This window comes from Orbicella franksi, chromosome 13 (genome assembly GCF_964199315.1).
Source record: "Orbicella franksi chromosome 13, jaOrbFran1.1, whole genome shotgun sequence".
Classification (NCBI taxonomy): Eukaryota; Metazoa; Cnidaria; class Anthozoa; order Scleractinia; family Merulinidae; genus Orbicella; species Orbicella franksi.
The window spans coordinates 7161847-7183688 of NC_138157.1; the positions used below are offsets into that span (position 1 = coordinate 7161847).

At 39.5% G+C, this 21842-nt stretch overlaps 1 protein-coding gene across 1 annotated transcript; it reads left to right on the forward strand.

Moving 5' to 3' along the window:
* Positions 1–322: 322 nt before the first annotated feature.
* LOC145465841 (DBH-like monooxygenase protein 1) lies at positions 323–20108 on the forward strand. The gene is made up of 14 exons (XM_081449595.1): positions 323–595; positions 3521–3667; positions 3951–4127; positions 5003–5086; positions 5649–5834; positions 8262–8364; positions 8582–8748; positions 10063–10135; positions 12279–12364; positions 12607–12645; positions 12744–12797; positions 18676–18803; positions 19331–19427; positions 19935–20108. The coding sequence occupies exons 1-14, from the start codon at positions 323–325 to the stop codon at positions 20091–20093; spliced, it is 1773 nt and encodes a 590-aa protein (XP_081305721.1). The 3' UTR covers positions 20094–20108.
* The last annotated feature ends 1734 nt before the right edge of the window (positions 20109–21842 follow it).

A 21842-nucleotide genomic window follows, 5' to 3' on the forward strand; every position in this document is an offset into this window, starting at 1 on the left:
GCAACGAAGCAAACAGAATATATATAAAAAACACTTCGTTCATGGTTATTTAATTTTTTAACGCATAGCCTCTTATAGGAACCTGAAGTAGACAAATAACTTCAAAACAGAGGCACATGGCGTAGCAAGCGAACCTAGACACCTGCGCAGGGGTCACGCCCTGAAGCACTTAAAGTTTTATGTAAATATGATATACCGTATTGCGTCAGTGCGTTCGTGACAGTTATTGTAAAGTGCGTGCAAGTTGCAAGAGCAACTTAATTGCAACAGGTAGCTTGCTTGGCGTTTTACTCTCCAGTTCCTCAGTTGATTACAAGGGATCATGAAGACACTGGCTTACGTTTTGTTGATTCCTATGTGTTTAACAAAATCCTTAGCTGATGTTGAGCTGGGAGATTCGTTCTTTTCTCCCCTGGATGAAGACAAAAAAGTGAAGTTGTATTGGAATATTAGCACTGCAAACAAGGAAATTTATTTCACGGTGGAAGCCCAAACAACTGGATGGGTCGGACTTGGAATCTCTAGTGGGCAAGGCAGGATGGCAGGAGCTGATATTGTGATCGGCTGGGTAAAGGATGGTAGACCTTACTTCAAGGTAACAAACGCGTTCAAAGTTTCGAATTAGGAGTACTACGCTCCAGTAGGTTGCTCTGTTACGTTAATGGCTGATTCTTGCAGAAACTGAAAAAAATACCAGTCGATTTACGTAAACTTTGGACAAGGTTGCTGTGACTCAGACGATCGGAGAGGGTCATAATAGGTTTGGTGGGATGCAAGATTTGGCTCTTTTACCGTAGATAAGCTTCTGGATAAAATACGATCGTTAAGTTTGATCATGAAAAACAGTCAATTGTATTCCCAAACTTTTAATCACAAGTGCTCTATTCAACAATTAGATTATTCGCTTTCGACCGCTATTGCGTGATAGTTGACTCGGGCTGTGCCCTCGTCAAATGTCATGAAAGCGAATAACTTAATTGTTTGAGGATAAATCCTCTTCTTGTATGAGAAGGGGAGGGGAGAGTTACTTTTTGTCTTTTTTTGTCTGTCTTATCCAGGCATGTGCAGTGCCAAAGAGTACTACTATGCTCAGAGCTATTTCGTTCTGGAATTAAGTATGGTTTGTGCAATTTGCTCAGCAAATACGTAAAATCTTAGAAGATACTATTTTTATCATTATTATTATTCATCTATTTAGAAATTTCATTTTGTTGCATCAGGAAATTGAAGCCCTTCCAAAAGTTTACGCAAAACAAAGCAGACTCTAGAATAATATCAATATTTAAGAACAGGTCACAACGTATAAAACAGAGTAGTGAAAAGTGCTAGTAAGACCTCGTGTGTCCATGAGAAAACCAGGCAGAACCAGGCAGGAGGTGATACAGCACAAATCACCGATTTCGCTCAAACTTGGCACAAATGTTGGGTTTGGTGAGTAAATGATTATAGCAAGAAATTAGGTCAAAAGATTTTATTCCTTTCATGTTATGGGGCCCTTAAAATGCAACGCAAAGCACTCTGCCATCTTTGACATAGAAGATGAAAAGACAGCTGATATCTCCCGTTAATTCGGTAGGTACGTCATGTATGGTGACACAAATTCTACCGCTTAATATCGTCAAAGATCGCGGGATGTTTTGTGGTGGGCTTTGAAAGGAATCTGTATTTTAAAGCACTAGTGATGGCTCTTCCTGGATTGTGAACGGCCTTTTGAGTAGCTTTCTCGACAACCTGACGATAGATCTCTGATGATGAAAGCGGGATGACAATGGATATTCTCTACAAAAATCGGCTCGAAGCAACCGAACAGATGGACATTTCGCTACCCAACCATCAAAGAGAACACAAAATCGCGTCTTAGTGACCTGCATGTAGTAATTTCTTTCCGTATATTACACCTAAAATGATACTAAGTTAACGAACTTTTGCTTTGAATCTTCTTCTGTTGTTTTTTTTTTCAGTTTCTGATGTTGTGAGAATGTCACAAAATATAGCTCTGAAAATATTTGAAAGAAATGTCTCAAGTGCTTCTTTTCGCCGAATTTATACTGGAAATTGATGGGAAAATACTTAGCATGATATTTCTTGTTGATTTCGAGTTAGTTTAAGACAGAAAAAGGGCTTTTATAAAGCGCTATTAAATAGCGATAGAAATACCGCTATATAAATAAAGTATTAATTAGTATAGTATTAATTATTCATTTATTTATTTATTTATTTATTTATTCATTCATTCAATGGATGTTCATGAAATGGCCATAAATCGTTAAGACCTATGTAAACAGCATGCCACCACAGAAAAAAATATTTAAGTCTGAAAACATGTCATGGCTATTGTGAGAACTTTATTGATTGCTCTTACTATCCATGTTGGATGTATTTGCTGTTGCCCATTGCAGATACTTGCCATCAATTAAAGGCTATTCACAACTCCACGAAATATGCACCTTACTTAAGATGAAGCCACGGAGAGAAATCAAATTGCCTAGTTCAAATGAATATCTTTGCTTTGAGACTGAAAATTGTAGAATATGATCCAGTGAATTTCATTTTGACATGGCTTTTCTTGTTGTAGAAATACTAAACCAAAGACAGCTAATTTAATATGCGTAAATTAGTGACAAATGACTATTTTTGGGAATCTCCCTGACTTAAAGGGAATAAAATATTTTGACCTAATTTTTTGCCATAATCATTAACTCACCAAATCCAAATCTTTTTTGCCAAGTTTGAGCGAAATCAGTGATTCGAGTTGTATCACCTCCTGCCTGGTTTTCTCATGGACGCACTCTTAAGGACGTTCGCGCGAAAATGTTCTACTCGATAGATTTTCTTCAAACTTCTACTACAGACAGATAATGAATTATGGACTTTGTTTCAGAGATAAAGCGTGTAGAAAACCAGTCTGATTTTGAAAACATGGCGCGAGTGAATCAGTCTTCTAGGGCTTTTAGCTCAAAATATCAAAGATGAATCAACGGAGACACACTATCCTAGTAATATTTTGTATAAGTGAATCAGTTGCATTAATAATTGCAAATGTTGCCAACGTTTTCACAAAGCTTAACCCTTTAAGAGGCATTTGAAATCGTCGCACAGATAAACGACGAGCAAAAAGGCAAGGTATTCGATGGTGCATTTTGCAATAAATTCAAACTTCTTATCGATAGATTTTCTTCATTTTTTCGCTAAACGTAGAAAATCGGTAGAGAAAATGATCCATCAAAAGAAAAGTGGGGGTCGCCGAACGTCCAAGATCGTTAAATCCAGACAACGCCTTAGCGCGCGCTCGATGCATGACGTGGCGTGTGAATTTGCGTGCGCAGTATGCGCAGAAACAATTAGCGCCAACGTCTTTCAGACTTGAAATTTCCCCTGCTTCTCCACGCGAGTTTGCCATACATGTATACCAATTTGATAGAGAGACAGTAAAGAGGCTATTAATCTTTTTACTCAAAATGTATGCAAGCTGACGACTGCTCTCAGACTAATTCTGCAAGAGATCACTGATCTTTTGCAGGACCGCCATGCGGATGGTCACATGACACCCCAGATAGATTCTCAGCAGAACTATGAGCTAATATCTCTGCTGGAGAGTGGTGGCAAAACTACAATGAAGTTTAAACGAAAGTTTGAAACTTGCGATCCCGAGGACAACGCAGTTCAGGTAAATATTTGCCCGTGTACCACTTCATTGAAGCTAAATAAACTGCAAAGCCGTGAACGAAGATCCTGCTTGATTGAACGTTGGATCTCACAGGAGACGTAACCAGCTAAACCTGAAAAGTAAAACGATGATAAGTGAAAGACTATTGCAAGGCTGGCACAACGTCGTGTATATATATATATATATATATATATATATATATATATATATATATATATATACACTATGCAATCAATTGGTCGCTAGTAATTACTCTTTTGTGATAATTTTTGTTTTTCTACAGCAAGGAACAACTAAACTCATCTACGCATTTCATCCAGACGACCCTTCCTCTGAAGACAACATTCCACCACACGATTTCAAAAGTAAAGGAGCTAGAAGTGCATTACTGCTCAATACTATGGACAATATCCCCAAACTACCTGATGACACCAAGACTTTCAACTTTACTAATAACAAGGTAAAATTGTTGTGACGAAAACAGCCAGCCGTTTGCTTGATTTGCGCTGAGAAAAAGATCTCGAATATCGCAAGAGTCTTACAAGCTCATTAACAGGGGCGTTCAGTTCTTTATGGCAACGCAACGGAAAGTTCGAATGCATTTTTCGTACGTGTTTCATTCGATTAGTGGGAGCTTGGGAAAACCAAAAATGCCTAATTGAGAAGATAAGCTGTTGCAAATGCCGTTTCTATTGACTTTCTGGGCTTCTTTCAAACTTCCGAGTGTTCCTATAAAGAAACTGTTTTCTTTTAGAGAATAGTGCGTGGTAACTTCAATGAAACTTCTCAGTTTTCATTGCGGTTTCCCAAAATTAAATTCTCATTGCTTGCCGTGCGCAATCAGATGGCTAGTTTAGTGTGTCTATTGCGGTGATCCCGGGTCTTTCCGTGCAGATTAGACTTTTCAACTGTGACATTTTGGCCGCTTGAAAACAAGCGGAGAAAAAGATGGCAGCGGTACATTTTACCGCCATGTATTACGAACCTCACACAGGGATAGCCATATTTTTGCAATAATTGCCCCTGTGCTTATCATATTGTATATGCTAGGTTTGAAAATTTTAGAACTTTTTTGTAAGTTTTTTGAGCGTTAAGGTTTTCGTGCACTAAAAATTATGTGTAAATGTACCGTGCCAATCACCACCTTTGTTTTTCCAATGGAAGATTACATTTCTCTCGCCTTCAAGGGTTGTGCGCGACTTTGCGTGCCTTAATAATCGGGGAACACTTGCTACGTAAGCTATTTTACGGATTTCTAGAAACGCTGCTTTTATCATGCACTTTCTTTTGTTTTTCCTTCCTTTTAGTCGTTCTTTTTTTCTTTATCTCTCGTAGACAGCTTTACCGACTAAAAGAACCACTTACTATTACCGTGTGTTCGAGTTTCCAGAATTCCAGAGGAGACATGACATCATTCGGGTATGGCGACTTACTTTCAGCTATAGCAATTAGACTCCTGATTAGTTTACTGATAGTGCTTTTGATACTTAACCCCTCTTAACGACTTTTAACACTTCAAGATGTTTTAGCTGTACATAGCGTCGCAAAAATGGTTGGTTAGAAGAAAAGGAAAGGGATGCACAGCTGAATGAAAGATCATATATTTGAACTGTGAAGAAAGATGATACGAAGACATGATTGATCATCCCAGACTCGCCGTTATACAAACAACTTAAGCAGTTGTGAAATTAAAGCCCGAAACGATTCAGGCTTGAACGGGATTCGGACCCGTGACCTCTGAGATAACGGGGCAGCGCTCAACCAATTGAGCTATCCGAGCCGACTGGGAGCCAGTCACGTTGTGAGTTGGTAATTTCGTTATTCTCTAAACATTTTTTCTTTTAATAAATCGTCAATCTGATACCATTACAGTGGACACGTCCATCAAGCAAGGCACTTTTTTTCTGGTCGATCCCAATTGTTCCCTAACGCGAGAGTAGACTTGCCTACTTTTTAAATTTTAATTTGTTTCCTATTTCAGATTGATCCTATAATTCAGGAAGGTAACGAGGGGATTGTACACCACATGATTCTTAACGGGTGCAGCGATGACTTCCCGAGGAGTAACCTGAGCTATGAAGGCATACATGGTTCTCCAGACATGCCGCCTGCTGTAAGGCTTTGTGCCGGGCCTACAGTAATTGCGGCCTGGGTTGTTGGAGGAACGGTATTGGTTACGAAGTGTTATACAAATGATCAACTATAATATATAGATTTAGCCAAGCGTAAAAGCGGAACTCCTAAACCAGGTTGTTCTAAGCCCGATTAAGCTAATCCACGATAAGCTAGAATTTTGATTTGAGTTTTGTAACTTTGGGGTGAGGATTTCTGTTTATATTTTTTGGCCTTTTGTTTTAAGTTTAAATAATTCAAACTACCCAAAACAAAAACAGTGAAAACAGGAGCCATAATCGGGGACGGAGACCGTAAGCGCGATCCATTTCTAGTATTGGGGCTGTTCCTGTGATATGGGACAACTTTTCTATTTTTAGAACAAATTGCGTCATCGCATGCTGTACACGCGCGTCGAGGATTTTTGCGGATGTAGCGCGGGGAAATGGCGTCCGAAATTCCCGAAATGTCTGATGCTTTTGGCCCACAACTCAATACGTTCATGTCTGTTGGAATTTTACTTGAGTATTTTCGTCGCAAGCTGCTCCGGTTTGGGTGAAGTAAGACAGTGTCGAGTTTAGTTATGTCCCGCTTTATACATCACTGACTAAGTTGTGTTCCGTTGCATCTTTTACAAGAGCTTCACATTACTCCACTCTAAGTTTCACATATGTTGAAGGTTAACAGCTTTTCCATAACAAAGCGAAAAACTAGTTGAATACATATGGATATAGCAGCGTTTCAGGACTTCAAAGTTTCCCTCCTCTTACCACACACTTCAGAGGAATTCGCCAGAGTGTATCTCGACCGAAAAGTAAACAAAAAAAAAAAAAAGAATAAAAATTGCACGTTTGAGTTTCGCCTGAATGGTAAGCAACGTTTGATGTTGCATCCGGGCCCAATAAGTGACAATAAAGTTTATGTCTGTAGATGCTGCTCAGTTTTGTTTGTGTAAAAATCCAATAAATTATCTGTTGTCGATGAATATAAGAGCGCCCGCCGATGCGTGTTTTGTACAGTCAGTAAAACATGACACTTGGACTTTCACACTTTCGTGTGAAAACTTATATCGAACTCATATAATATCTCTAGTTCTTAAATATGTTTAAAGCTGATAAATGTTTGAGAACATATCAAAAGCTTAGCTGAAAATATGTGAATACAGTAGAAATAATCAGCAAAGTTGCGATGACGCTTTTTTCTAATCAACTCGAATAACGATTGTTGGTTTATTTATCAAAACTCCATATCTACTCTATTTTCGCAGTGTAAAATTTCACTATGTTAAAGAATCACACATGATGTTAGTAGCCTTTCGGCGTTGGTAAAAAGTGTTGCAGCATCTCAGCATGGACAACGAAAGAAATCTTTGTCAAGATTTGTTGACAATTGAAAACGCCAACTCGGATTTGAAGGTGCTCGCGCTGCACTATGCAAATGAGCTACTTAATGTACGCGTCAGGTTTAACTTTCAAAAACTTTTGCAAACTCGCCAAACAAACAGAAACAATAAGAAACTATCAAAAACAGGGTTTGGTTATGATTAAGCATTGTTTGGGAAACTCACAAATTAACTCGATACCAGAGTAAAGAGTTTTCTTACATAACTTTTGATTACAGAGGAAACGCAAAATCCTCGTACAACTAGCGCGAGCAGATATTATCCACAGCGCGAAATTGAAGTCTTGTTTTCGACTCTGAAAAACTCACCTTTTCCATTAGCTCAGAATATAGAACTACATATAAGAGCCCTGGTTCTTATTCCCTGCCTTATTCCTTGCCATTGCTGTGAAAAATCTGCAAGAGAATCTCGCCACTCTCACCGTTTGATCAGCCAACGTGACAACATCCACGCGAGAACCCCCAACATGTGCGTCGATCCGCGCGGATATATGACGTCAGGATGGCGCAATTATTATTTGTTCTAAAAATACAAAAATTGTCACATATCATAGGTGCGCGCGGATCCCAAGACTTACGGTCGCCCTCCCCGATTATGGCTCCTGGTGAAGAGCTTTTTTATACATGAAAAATTTATACTTTGGTTAACTTTTAATCCTGCGTTAGCGTTAACCGGTTTCCGATCCACCTAGCCCTGTTACAATGAGTTGACCTGACATAGTCCGCGATCCAATCGGAAACCAGCACTTGGTCAGCGGTCAACTTCAAAATACATATGATCTCGTTAAGCTCTAAACTTGATCTCTCGATATGGTCACGTTATAGTGGTCATCGCGTAGCTTATTTTGACGGGTGTCGATTGACCATAACATGGATGCCCAGTATCAAAGAACTTAACGCTGTAAACCAAGGCGACATGTCGGCTGGCTGTATGTCTCTGTCAATTTATACACTTGCCTTGGCAGTCTTCCCTTATGTTGTCTCAGTGTTTCGTCTAAAGGACGAAGACGTCAAAAGAGAAGTTTGGAAACGACTCAGATGTATACGCTTATGCTAATGATATCACTTACCTGATTCACAGTCGTTCTATTATCCTGAGCACGTGGGATTATCCATTGGAGAACACGACAGCCCAAAGATTGCACTCTTGCAAATCCACTACAATAACTATCATCTTAAAGCAGGTAACGTTTGCAGGGTAAAAATGTTTTACGCGCTTTGCTGTCGCGATAAATCTTTTTGCTGAGCGAGCGTTGGATAATTTTGTCGCTTGTTGGCCGGTGCGCATCTCAAAATCTTAGAACGTAGCGGGTTGCTGCGGGCCTTTTCAATTCCTGTCACCGTTCAAAATACGCTGCATGGCCCTGACTATAAAATAATCATTTACTGTTTTCGTTCCAGGCATTATCGACAGTTCTGGTTTCCGTTTTCTTTACACGAGCCAACTTAGAAAGTACCAGGCTGCTACGTTAACAGTTGGATTAAGTGTGCCGGGATCCCTTGTCATCCCACCCTATCAAGATAACTGGATAACGGAGGGCTATTGCGTTGAAGAATGCACTGCTGAGGTTTGTTTTCCTGTTTAGCTTCAGTTATTTTCTACATTTTGTGGTAAACGATTCGATTGCTGCCGCTGGTTAACTGATTGGCATGCATTATTTCGATATCTGGGTGTACGAGACGGGGATGTTGGAAAAGGTTTTAGCGTTTTCCTCTACCTCTGTTGTAGTTGTTGTTAATGACGTTGTTTTTGCAGTTATTTCTTTGAATCCCGAAAACCAACAGAAATGCAAGCTTTGATCATAAAAATAGCTAAGAAAGAATCACGGTTGAAAGACGTCAATCTCTTCCCTATGCATGAAATAGTGTTTTAGTGTGCGAAATTCGCAAGCGTGCGGCATAATAAAGCTGAAGCTGCCTGTCTCATTTTTATTGAGCTCAATGGAATGCGTGAACACTGTAGCATGATCTAATCACGTTGGGGATTTTGCTCGTATGAACTACATACTAAGAGTTATTTAATATTATTGCCTTGACATTTTTGTTGGTGGTCTGATAATTAGCGAGCTGGAAGTAATTTATCATACACGAAAGACCGTGGTTGACTACATTTCCAAACCCCGAGAAGACAGTTGAAAATACGACGCACAGCGGAGTATTTTTGACAGACTTTAACGTGTTTGGAAATGTAGTCAAACACTGTCTTGACTGAATGTTTGATCCATCTTCTCAAGCGAAACTAAAACCAAAGAGAAAACGGCGAAATAAAGGAGTAAAAATCTATTCTAATTAAGATCAGATGTCCAAACACCGTCACGGTCATGATTTCATTTGCTTTAACCTTCACGGATTTTTGAGTGTGTAGATTCGAGTGTTGGTCGAGGAAATTGCGTTGTGCTCTTAGGCAAGACACGCGTTTCTCTCACCGTGCCCCTTTTCACCCCTGTACCGAGTTGTTAAAAAGGAGATTAACGCTATCCCGGGATTAAAAGTTAACGGAAGTATAAATTTTTCTGGTACAAAAATGTTTTTCACTGCTCATGTTTTGTGTAATTTGAGATTATTTAAACTCAAAACTGAAGGACAGACAATATAAACAGAAAATCTCACCCAAATATTACCAAACTGAAGTTAAAATTCTTGTTAACGCCGGCTTAGCTTAATCGGGTTTTGAACAAACCGGCCCAGGTGTTCAAATGGGTACTGGCGAATTAGATCCTAGGGGTAACCCTGCGACGGACTAACCCATCTCATCCAGGGGGGAGTAGAAATACTCGTAGTCGCTTAGTGCTACAGAAACCGGGCTAAGCAGGGGCTAGTTATATGGGTCACTCGGCCCGACACGGACTTTACCCTGCCATAACATCAGTTTTATTTCACAGGGTCTAAAAGGCTCAACACTGCCAGGTGGAGGAATCCGGATATTTGCCACTGGTCTTCACACTCACTTGGCAGGTTAGAGGCAAGAACTAGCGCTAGTAGACCATATATCTTACTGTCTGAATGAAGGATAAGTAATAGTAATTGGACTGCGTGTCGCACGATTCAATGAGTAATCGCACGAGTAATTTTAAAAGGGGACGAACGCGGGGCGCGAGGCCGATTTGAAATAACGAGCACGATTACTCCTTTTATTAAATCCATTTTGAAATCACTGGTTATCCTTGCAATCTGATTGGCTCTAATGGTGCGATTTACTCACGAATCGCACTAATTTTTGCTCTAAATCGCATCTTTTTCTCAGCCATTGAGAACAGGACAGTAAAACAAAACAAGAAATCAGATTTCAATATTAGGTTAAAGTAAACAATAAAATTTCAGGAAAACGAAAGGTAAAAAGCCATTGTATGGAGAATTTAGCAACTACTATTGCCAAAACTTTGTTATTGTTGTTTTTTTTCAAAAAACCTTGACGAATTTAATTAATTACAGTTTCTAAATGACGATTATGAGCTCCTTCAGGTTGAAGACCTACTCTAATGGAAGTTTCCAACTTTCAGTGTCCATTTTGACGAATATTTTGGCGATTTTTCTTCAACATCTGCTCAAAATCCGTTTGAACTTGGAAGGAGCTCAAAATCGTCATTCAGAAACTGTAATTGATTAAAGTCGTCAATTTTTTTGGAAAAAAACTACAATAACAACAAAGCTTTGGCAATAGTACGGGTCGTTGCAAAATTCTCCACACAATGGCTTTTTGCCTTTCATTTTCCTGAAATTTTATTGGTTACTTTAGACTAATCTTGAAATCTGATTGGTTGTTTTGTTTTACTGTCCCATTTTCATTGGCTGAGAAAGAGATGCGATTTAGAGCAAAAAATAGTGCGATTCGTGAATAAATCGCACCACTGAGAGCCAATCAGATTGCAAGGATAACCAATGATTTCGAAATGGATTTAATAAATAATGGTAATTGAACTGAGTGGAGCGCAATTTGGTCTAAAATCATACGCGTGATTTCAAAATCGAATGAGCTCGCAGCGCGAGTTCGATTTGAAATCACAAGTATGATTTCAGACCAAAATTGCACGACACGAAGTTCAATTGCCACTTTATTAGATCCATTTTGAAACCGCACAATTTTATCGCCTTAATTTTTATATTTTTGGTGTATTGTTCCAGTAGTTGGTTTGTCAAAAAAAAAGCGGAACCGGAAAACGAAAACTCATCCGAGCGTGACAAAGAAACAAGCGGTTTTGAAGTCAGAACGAAAATAGTCTGCTTCAGGTATAAAAGTTCAATTCTCGTCGCCTGAATCAATGATAGAAGGTCTTTCTTTCTTCTGTGGTTGAGGCTGAGACTTTTCATTGTCTTTGGAGAAGGAATTTGAAGATGCATCCTGCGTAATTCTGCGATGGATTTCTTTTGAGTTGTGAAACTCCCTCGAGTGCACGATGCCCAGTGGATGGTACGTTTTTTTTTTCTTTCATACCGTTTAATGGCATGATTTTACGGGAGTCCAGTTCGTTATCATCTCCGTTTCTTTTTGTGACCTCGGCGAAGGACTCAATCCTCAGGACGTTGTCAAGTTCTTGCGGTAGTTTAATTCAAACGAAGAAACAAAAAAGCTCAACTCTGTCGCTGTGAATAACCATAGTCAAAATACGCCCCACTGCACAAAACAGTGAATGGACAAACGCCTTACTAAGCCAGTGCCAGTCCCGCCATCTTGTGATTTCAAATCGAACTCGTGCTGTGCGCTCGTTCAATTTTGAAATCACTCGTATGATTTCAGACCAAATTACACTCCACTCAGTTCAATTACCATTATGAATTGTCCTTTGTAGATGAGAGTACGTAAACACGGTTGTGACGTTTTAGGTTAGTGTGTATTTTTGAGAATTATTATATAAAAGCAATAGAGCACTTTTTCCGTGTTTACATAGCCTCATCTAAACCAGTGACGAGGAGGGTTGGGAAATTCGAGACAGTTTGCATAACTTTCCAGAATTCTCCCAACCCTTCGAGTGTTTAGATGAGGCTATGTAATCACGGGAAAAGTGCTCTATTGCTTAACTAGTCCACAAACAATTCTGGGAAATATTACAGCTATATATATGAGGGTATGCTTGAATTTATTAATCCTTTTTTAATTAAGGTCGTAGGGTATATGTTCGACATGTGAGAAAGGGAGTGGAACTTCCGGAGATCGACAGGGACGACCATTATGACTTCAACTTTCAGGTGAGTCGGTACACACACAAATTAAATTGAGAAACTTATAACTTTCCTCGAAATGGAACGCTTGGTACGGAGGCTAATTGTGCATAGAATTGTACTACATGAAAAATTGATAAAGCTTGTATTTTTAAAAATTATGGATGTATGCAAAGACACGGCCCCATAGTAGCGGAATATAAAAACAACGGAAGGTTTTGCGGTGAGCTTTATTCTGAACTATCTCCTCTCTTTTTCTTTGATCGAAGGAGTACCGTTCTCTCAGGAGGGAGGTAACAGTCTTACCGGTAAGAACGTTTAACTGAAGGTTGTCCCAAAATACACATGAATTTGCACTACTTGATATCCTGTCACTTTATTCCTGTTTTTGATATTTTTTTGGCAGGGAGATTCCTTAACGACAGTCTGTAAATACCGGACAGGAGCAAACCAGACAAATGTATGTAGAGTTGGATACTTTCCCTTAGTTTATTTTAATTTACCAGTTCCTACTCTGAAAAAAAAAAAAAAAAAAAAAAAAATGAAAACATGAAATGGCTGTGACCGAAAGAAAGAAAGGTTTCATTTCCAAACAATATAAAATGAGCATATAATAGTGACAGAGGATGATATACAGTGCACAGATAACCAGGATCCGATAAGAGAGGTTAACTTTGCATGGGAGTATGTCACTTGGACCGCAGAAAAATTTCTGTTGTCCGTGTTTTAAACCTCTGTTCTTATTACTCTTTTCAGGCCAGCCCTCTCATTTTAAGTGCTCTTATTATTTGGCTTGAGTTTGTAGCCCGGCGATATAACGCGCGCTCTGATTGCAGTGATTGGCCAATTGTAGGGCATTATTCTCCCTTATTATACGGCTGTGTCTCACAAGGACTGAGTACTACCGAATTCACGAATTTGATTGGCTGAAATCGATATTGAAATCGGTCTAGATTTTTCCATTCAGATCGGCATCTAGATCAGCAATGTTCTGCGGTGAAAAAGCTGCAAAATAAAAAGCGAAATCTTTGACCATTTTCTTCTAACAATATCTATCTATGGAAGTGCCAAAAAGCTTGATGAGAAAAAAAAATTAAATAGGTCGAGCAAACTTTGGCAGATTAAGTTCAGCTCATCGCCGTTCGCAAGCAAAATGTCGCTTAGTGCAAATCAGTTACATTAAACGAATTAAACTGTTCTTGTTTGCCATATAATAAACATCTTATTAACGGAACTTAGTTGGTCTGTATATTTGGAGAATCTCGACCTCGGTCTGTACTCTCGATCTCGGTTAAGATTCTCCCATACAGACGTCCTCCTGCTCGGTTAATATTAAGGGCTAAGTAATGCCCGCGGGCCGATATCGGGCCCGCAAAACCAAAGCAAAAAGCCATATAATAAACAACTTATTAACCTCGAAAGTTCGTTCTTTATGGGAAAATCTCAAACCTCGACCTTGCCGTATTTACCGAGCGATAGCGAAGTCAATACGGCAAGGCCGAGGTTTGAGATTTTCCCGTAAAGACCTCACTCTCGGTTTAATTAAGTAGTTATTAATTAAGGACCGGGCGGGAGACTACTGAAGGCCTCCCCTTTTGACTCTTTAAGGGGACACAATTGAGGACGATAATAAGCTATAACGATGAAACTATTGAGTGGCACTTATAGCACTTTGTGAGATAATTTTGAGGTCCGAACAAATTCGGCGAACAAATCCGTAAGGAAAACTCTCGATACAAACTAGACTAGGAGTAATCAAAGATTAGAAGTGCGTTCTCCGCCTGTGATAATAGTTGTCTATCTTTATGTGAACGGCTTAAGTTCTACCGGACATATAACATACTGATAAAGTCAACTATTGTTCTGTGCATTTTGATTTCCTTACCTTAATGCGATTTGATATGACCTTTGATGACACGTTGCGTGACGGCTCCAGTTTCGGTAAACTCACAAATTCATGCTTAACGTATAATTTTCATTTTTACTGGTAATGTTTTAGGTCTTTAAGCATAAAGGCTAATTTTTAAAAAAATATATATATACCTGTGTTACAACTAGTATTCGGAAACGGAAACGCGAGTGCAAATGTTACAGATGTTAGCTGGTATTTGCGCTTGAAGCCAAGAATCATTCTCGTCCCCAGAGGCAGCGCTCCTTTTGGTCAGCACCAAGAATCACGACCTCTGGAAAGGTTCAGTGAGATTCCGATTCTGATTGGCTTTGCAAACACACTAGAATGAGATTGGAACCAATGTCGGAACTAATCAGATTTGTCAGACTTGACTCTGAGAATGCGCAGAGTGACGAGAAGTACGTAAATAGCGGACTGCTGGTGTTGGACCCGGCTAGAGGTCGCGATTCTTGGTGCTGACCAAAAGGAGCGCGGCCTCTGAGGATGAGAATGATTCTGAGCTGGAAGCACAAATACTAGCTAACATCAGGAGCCATAATCGGGCACGGAGACCGTAAGCGCGCGCTGTTTCTAGTATTGGGGCTGTCCCTATGATATGGGACAATTTTTCTATTTTCAGAACAAATTGCGTCATCATGTACGGCACACGCGTGTTTATGCTGCGAGGAGTTTTGGTGATATGGCGCGGGGAAATGGCGTCCGAAATTCCCGACATGTTTGATGCTTTTGGCCCACAACTCAATACGTTCATGTCTGTTGGAATTTTACTTCAGTATTTTCGTCGTAAGCTGCTCCAGTTTGAGTGAAATAAGACAGTGTCGAATTTAGTTAGGTGCCGATTTATGATATCACTGACCAAGTTGTGTTTCGTTGCTTCTTTTAGTGTTGTTTTGCAAGAGCTTCACATTACTCCACTCTAAGTTTCACATATGTTGAAGATTAACAGCTTTTCCAAAGCACAGCGAAAAACTAGTTGGATATATTTAGATATAGCAGCGTTTCAGGACTTCAAGGTTTCTCTCCTCTTGCCACACGCTTGCGAGGATTTCGCCAGAGTCTATCTCGACCGAACAGTGAAAAAAAAGTAATACTAATAACAATAATTGCGTTTGAGTTTCGCCTAAATTGTAAGCAACGCTTGATATTATATATCAATAAGTGACAATAGAGTTTATGTCTGTAGATGCTGCTCAGTTTTATTTGTGTAAAAATCCAATAAATTGTCTGTTGTCGATGAATTAGAGCGCCCGCCGATGCGTGTTTTGTACAGGCAGTAAAACATGACAAATTGGACTTCCCCACTTTCGTGTGAAAACGTACATCGAACTAATATATCTCTAGTTCTTAAACATGTTTAAGGTTGATAAATGTTTGAGAACATATTAAGAGTGCCTGCCTGTAAAAATCAGACAAATTCTTAATTTCACGGTAAGGGTCGAAAATTTGATTTCGCTCATATTTTTATGGTAGATAGGCTAGGGCATGACAAAAACTACTGGATAGTTTTTTTAGCAAAATATCCTTTTATTTCAACGAAATATGCAAATTACCAAATTCCGTTAAAATCGTCATTTGACGCACCATTTTATCAAGCAAGTTTGATAGCCTCGCATGCAAAACCACATCATTCTTCCGTCTTTAAAACACTCAAATATTTTTGCGCAATGTTTAAATGTGACGAATGGTGAGAGAAACACGTCAAATCGGCTTTGGACCTGCCTTTCAAGAGCAAATGAGGTTAGAACATTTCGAAATTATCAGCTCTGTGTCTATTTCAACTTATTATAGGTCAAGTCATGTGGCGCATGCTAAAATATACGTCTAACCCGTAAATTGAAATTTGACGACGGATGGTCAAATATTTGCATTTTTGAGGTACTTTGAAAAGCCCTCGCGTCGCTCACAATCATTTGTCCAAAGAAATTTTTATAGGAATCTGTAGACCATCCTTCTGCAATTCAACCACCAGAAGCTTAATCCATTTGAAGGTTTCGCACATGGTGAAAATTAATTATATTCACGAAGTACTTTTAAGTGAATGAAATACATGTCTTCGAAATTTAATTATTTTGCACCCAAAAAGACAACGCAGCATTCCCTAAAATCAACCCAGTACACAGTTAAACATTGCGCAAAAATATTTGAGTGTTATGAAGACGGAAGAATGATGTGGTTTTGCATGCGAGGCTATCAAACTTGCTTGATAAAATGGTGCGTCAAATGACGATTTTAACGGAATTTGGTAATTTGCATATTTCTTTGAAATAAAAGGATATTTTGCCAAAAAAACTATCCAGTAGTTTTTGTCATGCCCTAGCCTATCTACGATGAAAATATGAGCGAAATCGAATTTTCGACCCTTGCCGAGTTATTTTCCATTTTTATGGACAGGGACTCTTAAAAGCTTAGCTGAAAATATGTGAATACAACAGAAATAATCAACAAAATTACGATGACGCTTTCTTTAAACAACTCGAATAAAGATTTCGATTTTGTTGGTTGAGTTATCAAAAGAGGCCTTGCCTATTTTATTTTCGCAGTGTAAAATTTCATTATGTTAAAGAAACACACTTTTCAGTATCCTTTTGGCATTGGTGAAAATCGGTGAAAATTGTTGCAGCATCTCGGCACAAAAGAAAACGAAATAAATCTTTGTCAAGATTTGTTGACAATTGAAAACACCGACTCGGACTTGAACGTGCACGCGCTGCACTATGCAAATTACCTACTTGTACGCGTCAGACTTTCCTTTCAAAAACTTTTGCAAACTCGCCAAACAAACAGAAACAATAAGAAACTATCAAAACAGGGTTTGGTTATGATTAAGCATTGTTTAGGAAACTCGCAATCAACTCGATACCAGAGTAAAGAGTTTTCTTACATAACTTTTCTTTACAGAACAAGCGCAAAAGCTCACGCGTACAACTAGCGCGAGCAGATATTATTCATGTTTTCAACCCTGAAAAACTCACCTTTTCCATTATCCCAGAGCATAAAACTATATATAAGAGCCCTGGTTCGTATTCCCTGCCTTATTCCCTGCCATCGCTGTGAAAAATCTGCAAGAGAATACCGCCACTCTCACCATTTGATCACGCAACGCGACAACATCCACGCGAGAGCCCCCGACATGTGCGTGGATCCGCGCGGATATATGACGTCAGGATGGCGCAATTTGTTCTAAAAATAGAAAAATTGTCCCATATCATAGGTGCGTGCGGATCTCAAGACTTACGGTCTCCGTCCCCGATTATGGCTCCTGCTAACATCTGTAACATTTGCACTCGAGTTTCCGTTTATCCGTGGTTTATCGTAAACAAACTCCCGAACAAACTCCATGCGCCTGGCAATAATTATTATTTCCGCTGATGAATAAAAATAAGTCAGCATTTACATTGCTGTTCCTTAGTTCTGGCTTACTCTTACAGGTCTTGGCTTAGAGTACTCTTCCATCAATTCAATTTTGACCTTCGCTGGATACTGAACTATTTGTGGCCACTGGAACTATTAAAGTCAACAAATATAATCAAATACAGCCAATGAAATATGGCTGTTCCCACCCAAAACGTCAAAAGTCAAAAAAGAGAACAAGTATGACGTATCATTTGGACACGAAAACGAGGTCCAAAGCCGTTTAAAAAGCCTATAGAAGGGGATTTTTTTCTGGCTGCAGACAGGACGAAACGAAATTAGGATGCGTTCTCTCGTTCCTCAAGAACGCAATTAGGATTGCGTTACACTACGTGAACGCAATTAACGTGTTAATGAATCGCTCTGGTAGTGGGCGCCGAGACCAACCCACCGGGAGAGGGGGGCGGGGGGAGCGCACTCCCAGAAAAATTGGGTGGGGGTGTGTGGCCCGCTTCCCAAAACCCTTACCCTATTTATGACCAAAATCTGCGATATTCCCTACCCTATTTATGACCTGATCAATAATTCGAAACTCTATTTATGACCTTACCCTTAAATCAAAACCCAGCTGTTACAAACCTGCGTTTTCTTATAATTAGTTCCCTAGTTCAGACCAATGTTAAATGTCTTAAATTACCGTAAACATAAGGGCTTTTGTTGATTTTCTTTGCGATAATGATGAAAAAGTGGCTTCTTCTTAAAAACATACCCATATCAAGGCTAGAGTGCAGCTAAAATCGATACCCTATTTATGACCAAAACGGCTGAAAACCATACCTTTTGGGGCCGCACCAACCTCGTTCCCAGGGCCTTTTGCCAGGGAAAAGACCCTGGGAACGAGGTTGGGGCCGCACATACCTATATAGCCCATATAAGGGAGTATATACCCCGCCCCCCTAGCGACAAACCAAACCCGACGCTGTCTCTACTTGTTTCTTGCAATAAGTGCCGCGAGTAATTTGACACAATAAGCGGCAGTGTAATGTCGAATTAATTTTTTACACATATTTTTCAGGGTGGTCTTGGTACACATAACGAAATGTGCCTCTCTTTCCTCGCTTACTACCCGAAAATGAAATTAACAGGATGCTTGTCAAATTACGAGCCTGCCTGGGAAAAGTTTTCTGACAAAAAACATGTGGAGTAAGTTTGTGCCATGAAAAACGGTATTTGATATATAAAGCGACCACACTTTTCCATGGTCCACTCAGCAAAAAGAAAATGGTTTGCCGTGTTTTATTTTCCATTTTCCATTAGAAGAGTTGAATTTACTCTTATCAGATCAATACATTGTTTTGACAATTTAATTTGTTTATCATAAGTTTATTCTCCAGCTGCCAACTATAATTTGGCAGAGCAACACATCAGCGGCAAAATTAAGGCCACATAATAAACAAGGATGATTTTCTAGCCTCGTAAATGCCATTTTCATACAAATTGAGATAAACTTGAAAAAAAGTACAGTAAGGCCGATGCTTATCCAGCTTAGCCAAATGCAGCTCGTGTTTATTGTGTACAGTATTGCTCGTCCCGGCTTGCCCCTTTTCTGGACTTTCCGCTGTGTTCCTTTATATTTCTTCTACAGTTTGAAGCCATTTTTTGAGATATTTCAGTTAATTCTATGACCATTAATTCCTTGACTGTACCTCTCTATCATCGTTCCTTGTTAGTTTCCCGAACCCTTCAGAAAAATGGACAGATAAGTTGATCTCTGAACTACGTAAAAGTTATCAAGACACGGACGACGTTAACGCCTGTTGCTTACCGGTGAGTATTTAATTAGGATCAAAGTATAGGCTCGTTTTCCGCCGCTGTCTCGAGACCAGTTTGAAAAGAGGTATCGGGCAAGGAGCGCGGGCTCCTCTCCCGTCCAGCGCCTGATAATCGAGCCTATAATCGAAGTTACGAGATACTGACCTTGGCAGCAATTCCTGTTCAATTGTGAACTGCTTCTTGCTTTCAGAATTTAAGGCTTACTTTTTCTCCATCCCTATCAATCGAAACAGAGAAATTATGAGATCGCTTGGCAGCACGCATTTCATGTAAATTTGTGTGGAATAAGTTGTCAGTTATCCTCAGCTAGTGTTTCTAAAAACCTGAACTGCATCAAGGGTCATCTTCCGAAGGGGATTCCAACGTGAACCCATGAGACAACGTGCAGTGAGCGGTGAACTTGGCTGCTGGAAACATACCAAGTTTCCAGAACCTTAACTCTCACCATAGTGGGCCTAGAATCTGGGCACCTTTCATAATCTTTTGTCTCCTGCTTTTTAGTATTATAGGAAGAAATTGGTCTCCAGGCCAGTCATCAATACTCCGTTGAAGAAAGAGCCAGTCTGTGAGGAGATCTCGAGCTCCTGTGACAAACTGGCCTCATGCAACCTTGTGTTTGTGGCAGCGGTTTTCATGTTGTTCATCTCCTCCATTTACTGATATGACGTCATAGGATCCAAGGAGTTACGTATTGCAGTTTTATCAAATCCATTTTGAAATCACTGGTTATCCTTGCAATCTGATTGGCTCTCAGTGGTGCGATTTATTCACGGATCGCAATATTTTTTGAACTAAATCGCATCTTTTTCTCAGCCAATGAAAATGAGACAGTAAAACAAAACAACCCATCAGATCTCAAGATACGTTTAAAGTAATCAATCAAATTTTATGAAACTGAAAGGCAAAAAGCCGTTGTGTGGAGAATTTTGCAACTACTATTGCCAAAACTTTGTTGTTATTGTAGTTTTTTTCCAAAAAAAATTTGACGAATTTAATTAATTACAGTTTCTGAATGACGATTATGAGCTCCTTCAGGCAGAAGACCTACTTTAATGGAAGTTCCCAACTTTCAGTGCCCATTTTTCTTCGACATCTGCTCAAGATCCGTATGATACCAAGTCTAGTAAAACATAAACAAACGAAAACCACACAACAACAAATTCAGAGCCATCTCAAGAAGGTAGATGTTTCCAGGTTTGCGGTAGTTTCCAACGAAGCAACGAAAGAGCTCAACTCTGTCGCTGTGAATAAACATAGTCAAAATACGCCCCACTACACAAAACAGTGAATGAACGAACGTCTTACGAAGCTGGTGCCAGTCCCGCCATCTTTGAAATATCTTGAAACAAATGGCGCCGCAAGAACTTGACAAGGTCCTGAGTGTCAAGTCCTACGCCGAGGTCACAAAAAGAAACGGAGATGATAACGAGCTGAACTCCCTTAAAATCATGCCATTAAACGGTGTTTAAAAGAAAAGAAAAAACGTACTATCCACTGGGCATCGTGCACTCGAGGGAGTTTCACAACTCAAAAGAAATCGATCGCAGAATTACACAGGATGCATCTTCAAATTCCTTCTCCAAAGACAATGAAAGTCTCAGCCTCAACCACAAAAGAAAGGAAGGCCTTCCATCATTGATTCAGGCGACGAGAACTGAACTTTTGTACTTGAAGTAGACTATTTTCGTTCTGATTGCAGAACTGCTTGTTTCTTTGTCATGCTCGAATGAGTTTTCGTCACATGACATCGTTTTGCATACTAAATGAGACGTGAGACGTTCCCGGTTCCCTTTTTTTTTTAACAAACCGGCTCCTGGGACCAAAAATCTAAAATTTAATAATATATATAATTTAATAATGAAATCGTGCGATTTCAAAATGGATCTAATAAAGTGGCAATTGAACTTCGTGTCGTGCAATTTTGGTCTGAAATCATACTTGTGATTTCAAATCGAACTCGCGCTGCGCGCTCGTTCGATTTTGAAATCACTCGTATGATTTCAGACCAAATTGCACTCCACTCAGTTCAATTACCATTATGAATCAATTCTTCGACGACGCACAATTTGTGATCTGCCTCAATCTTCCCAAATCTAATCAACTTTGTTTATTTTTGACGGATAATTAGCCAGTGCTTTTTTGTTATTTCTTCTACCTTTCAAACACGCTGTTTTGAAGTGTAGCGGCTTACGTTTCGTTCAAACACACGAAGCAAACGGTGACGAAATTTACAAGCAATGAACTGTAAGGTATGAGTTAACTTCCTGGAAAACTTGAACCCAGGTCTCTTTCTAAATCTATGGACTCTGGATACTGAATTCAACTCAGATTTTTAACTTGTGCGTTGTCTTAAGTGTAAGCAAGTACAGATATCTATAAGGATCTGTACTTAGTCCAAAACTCAGTTGC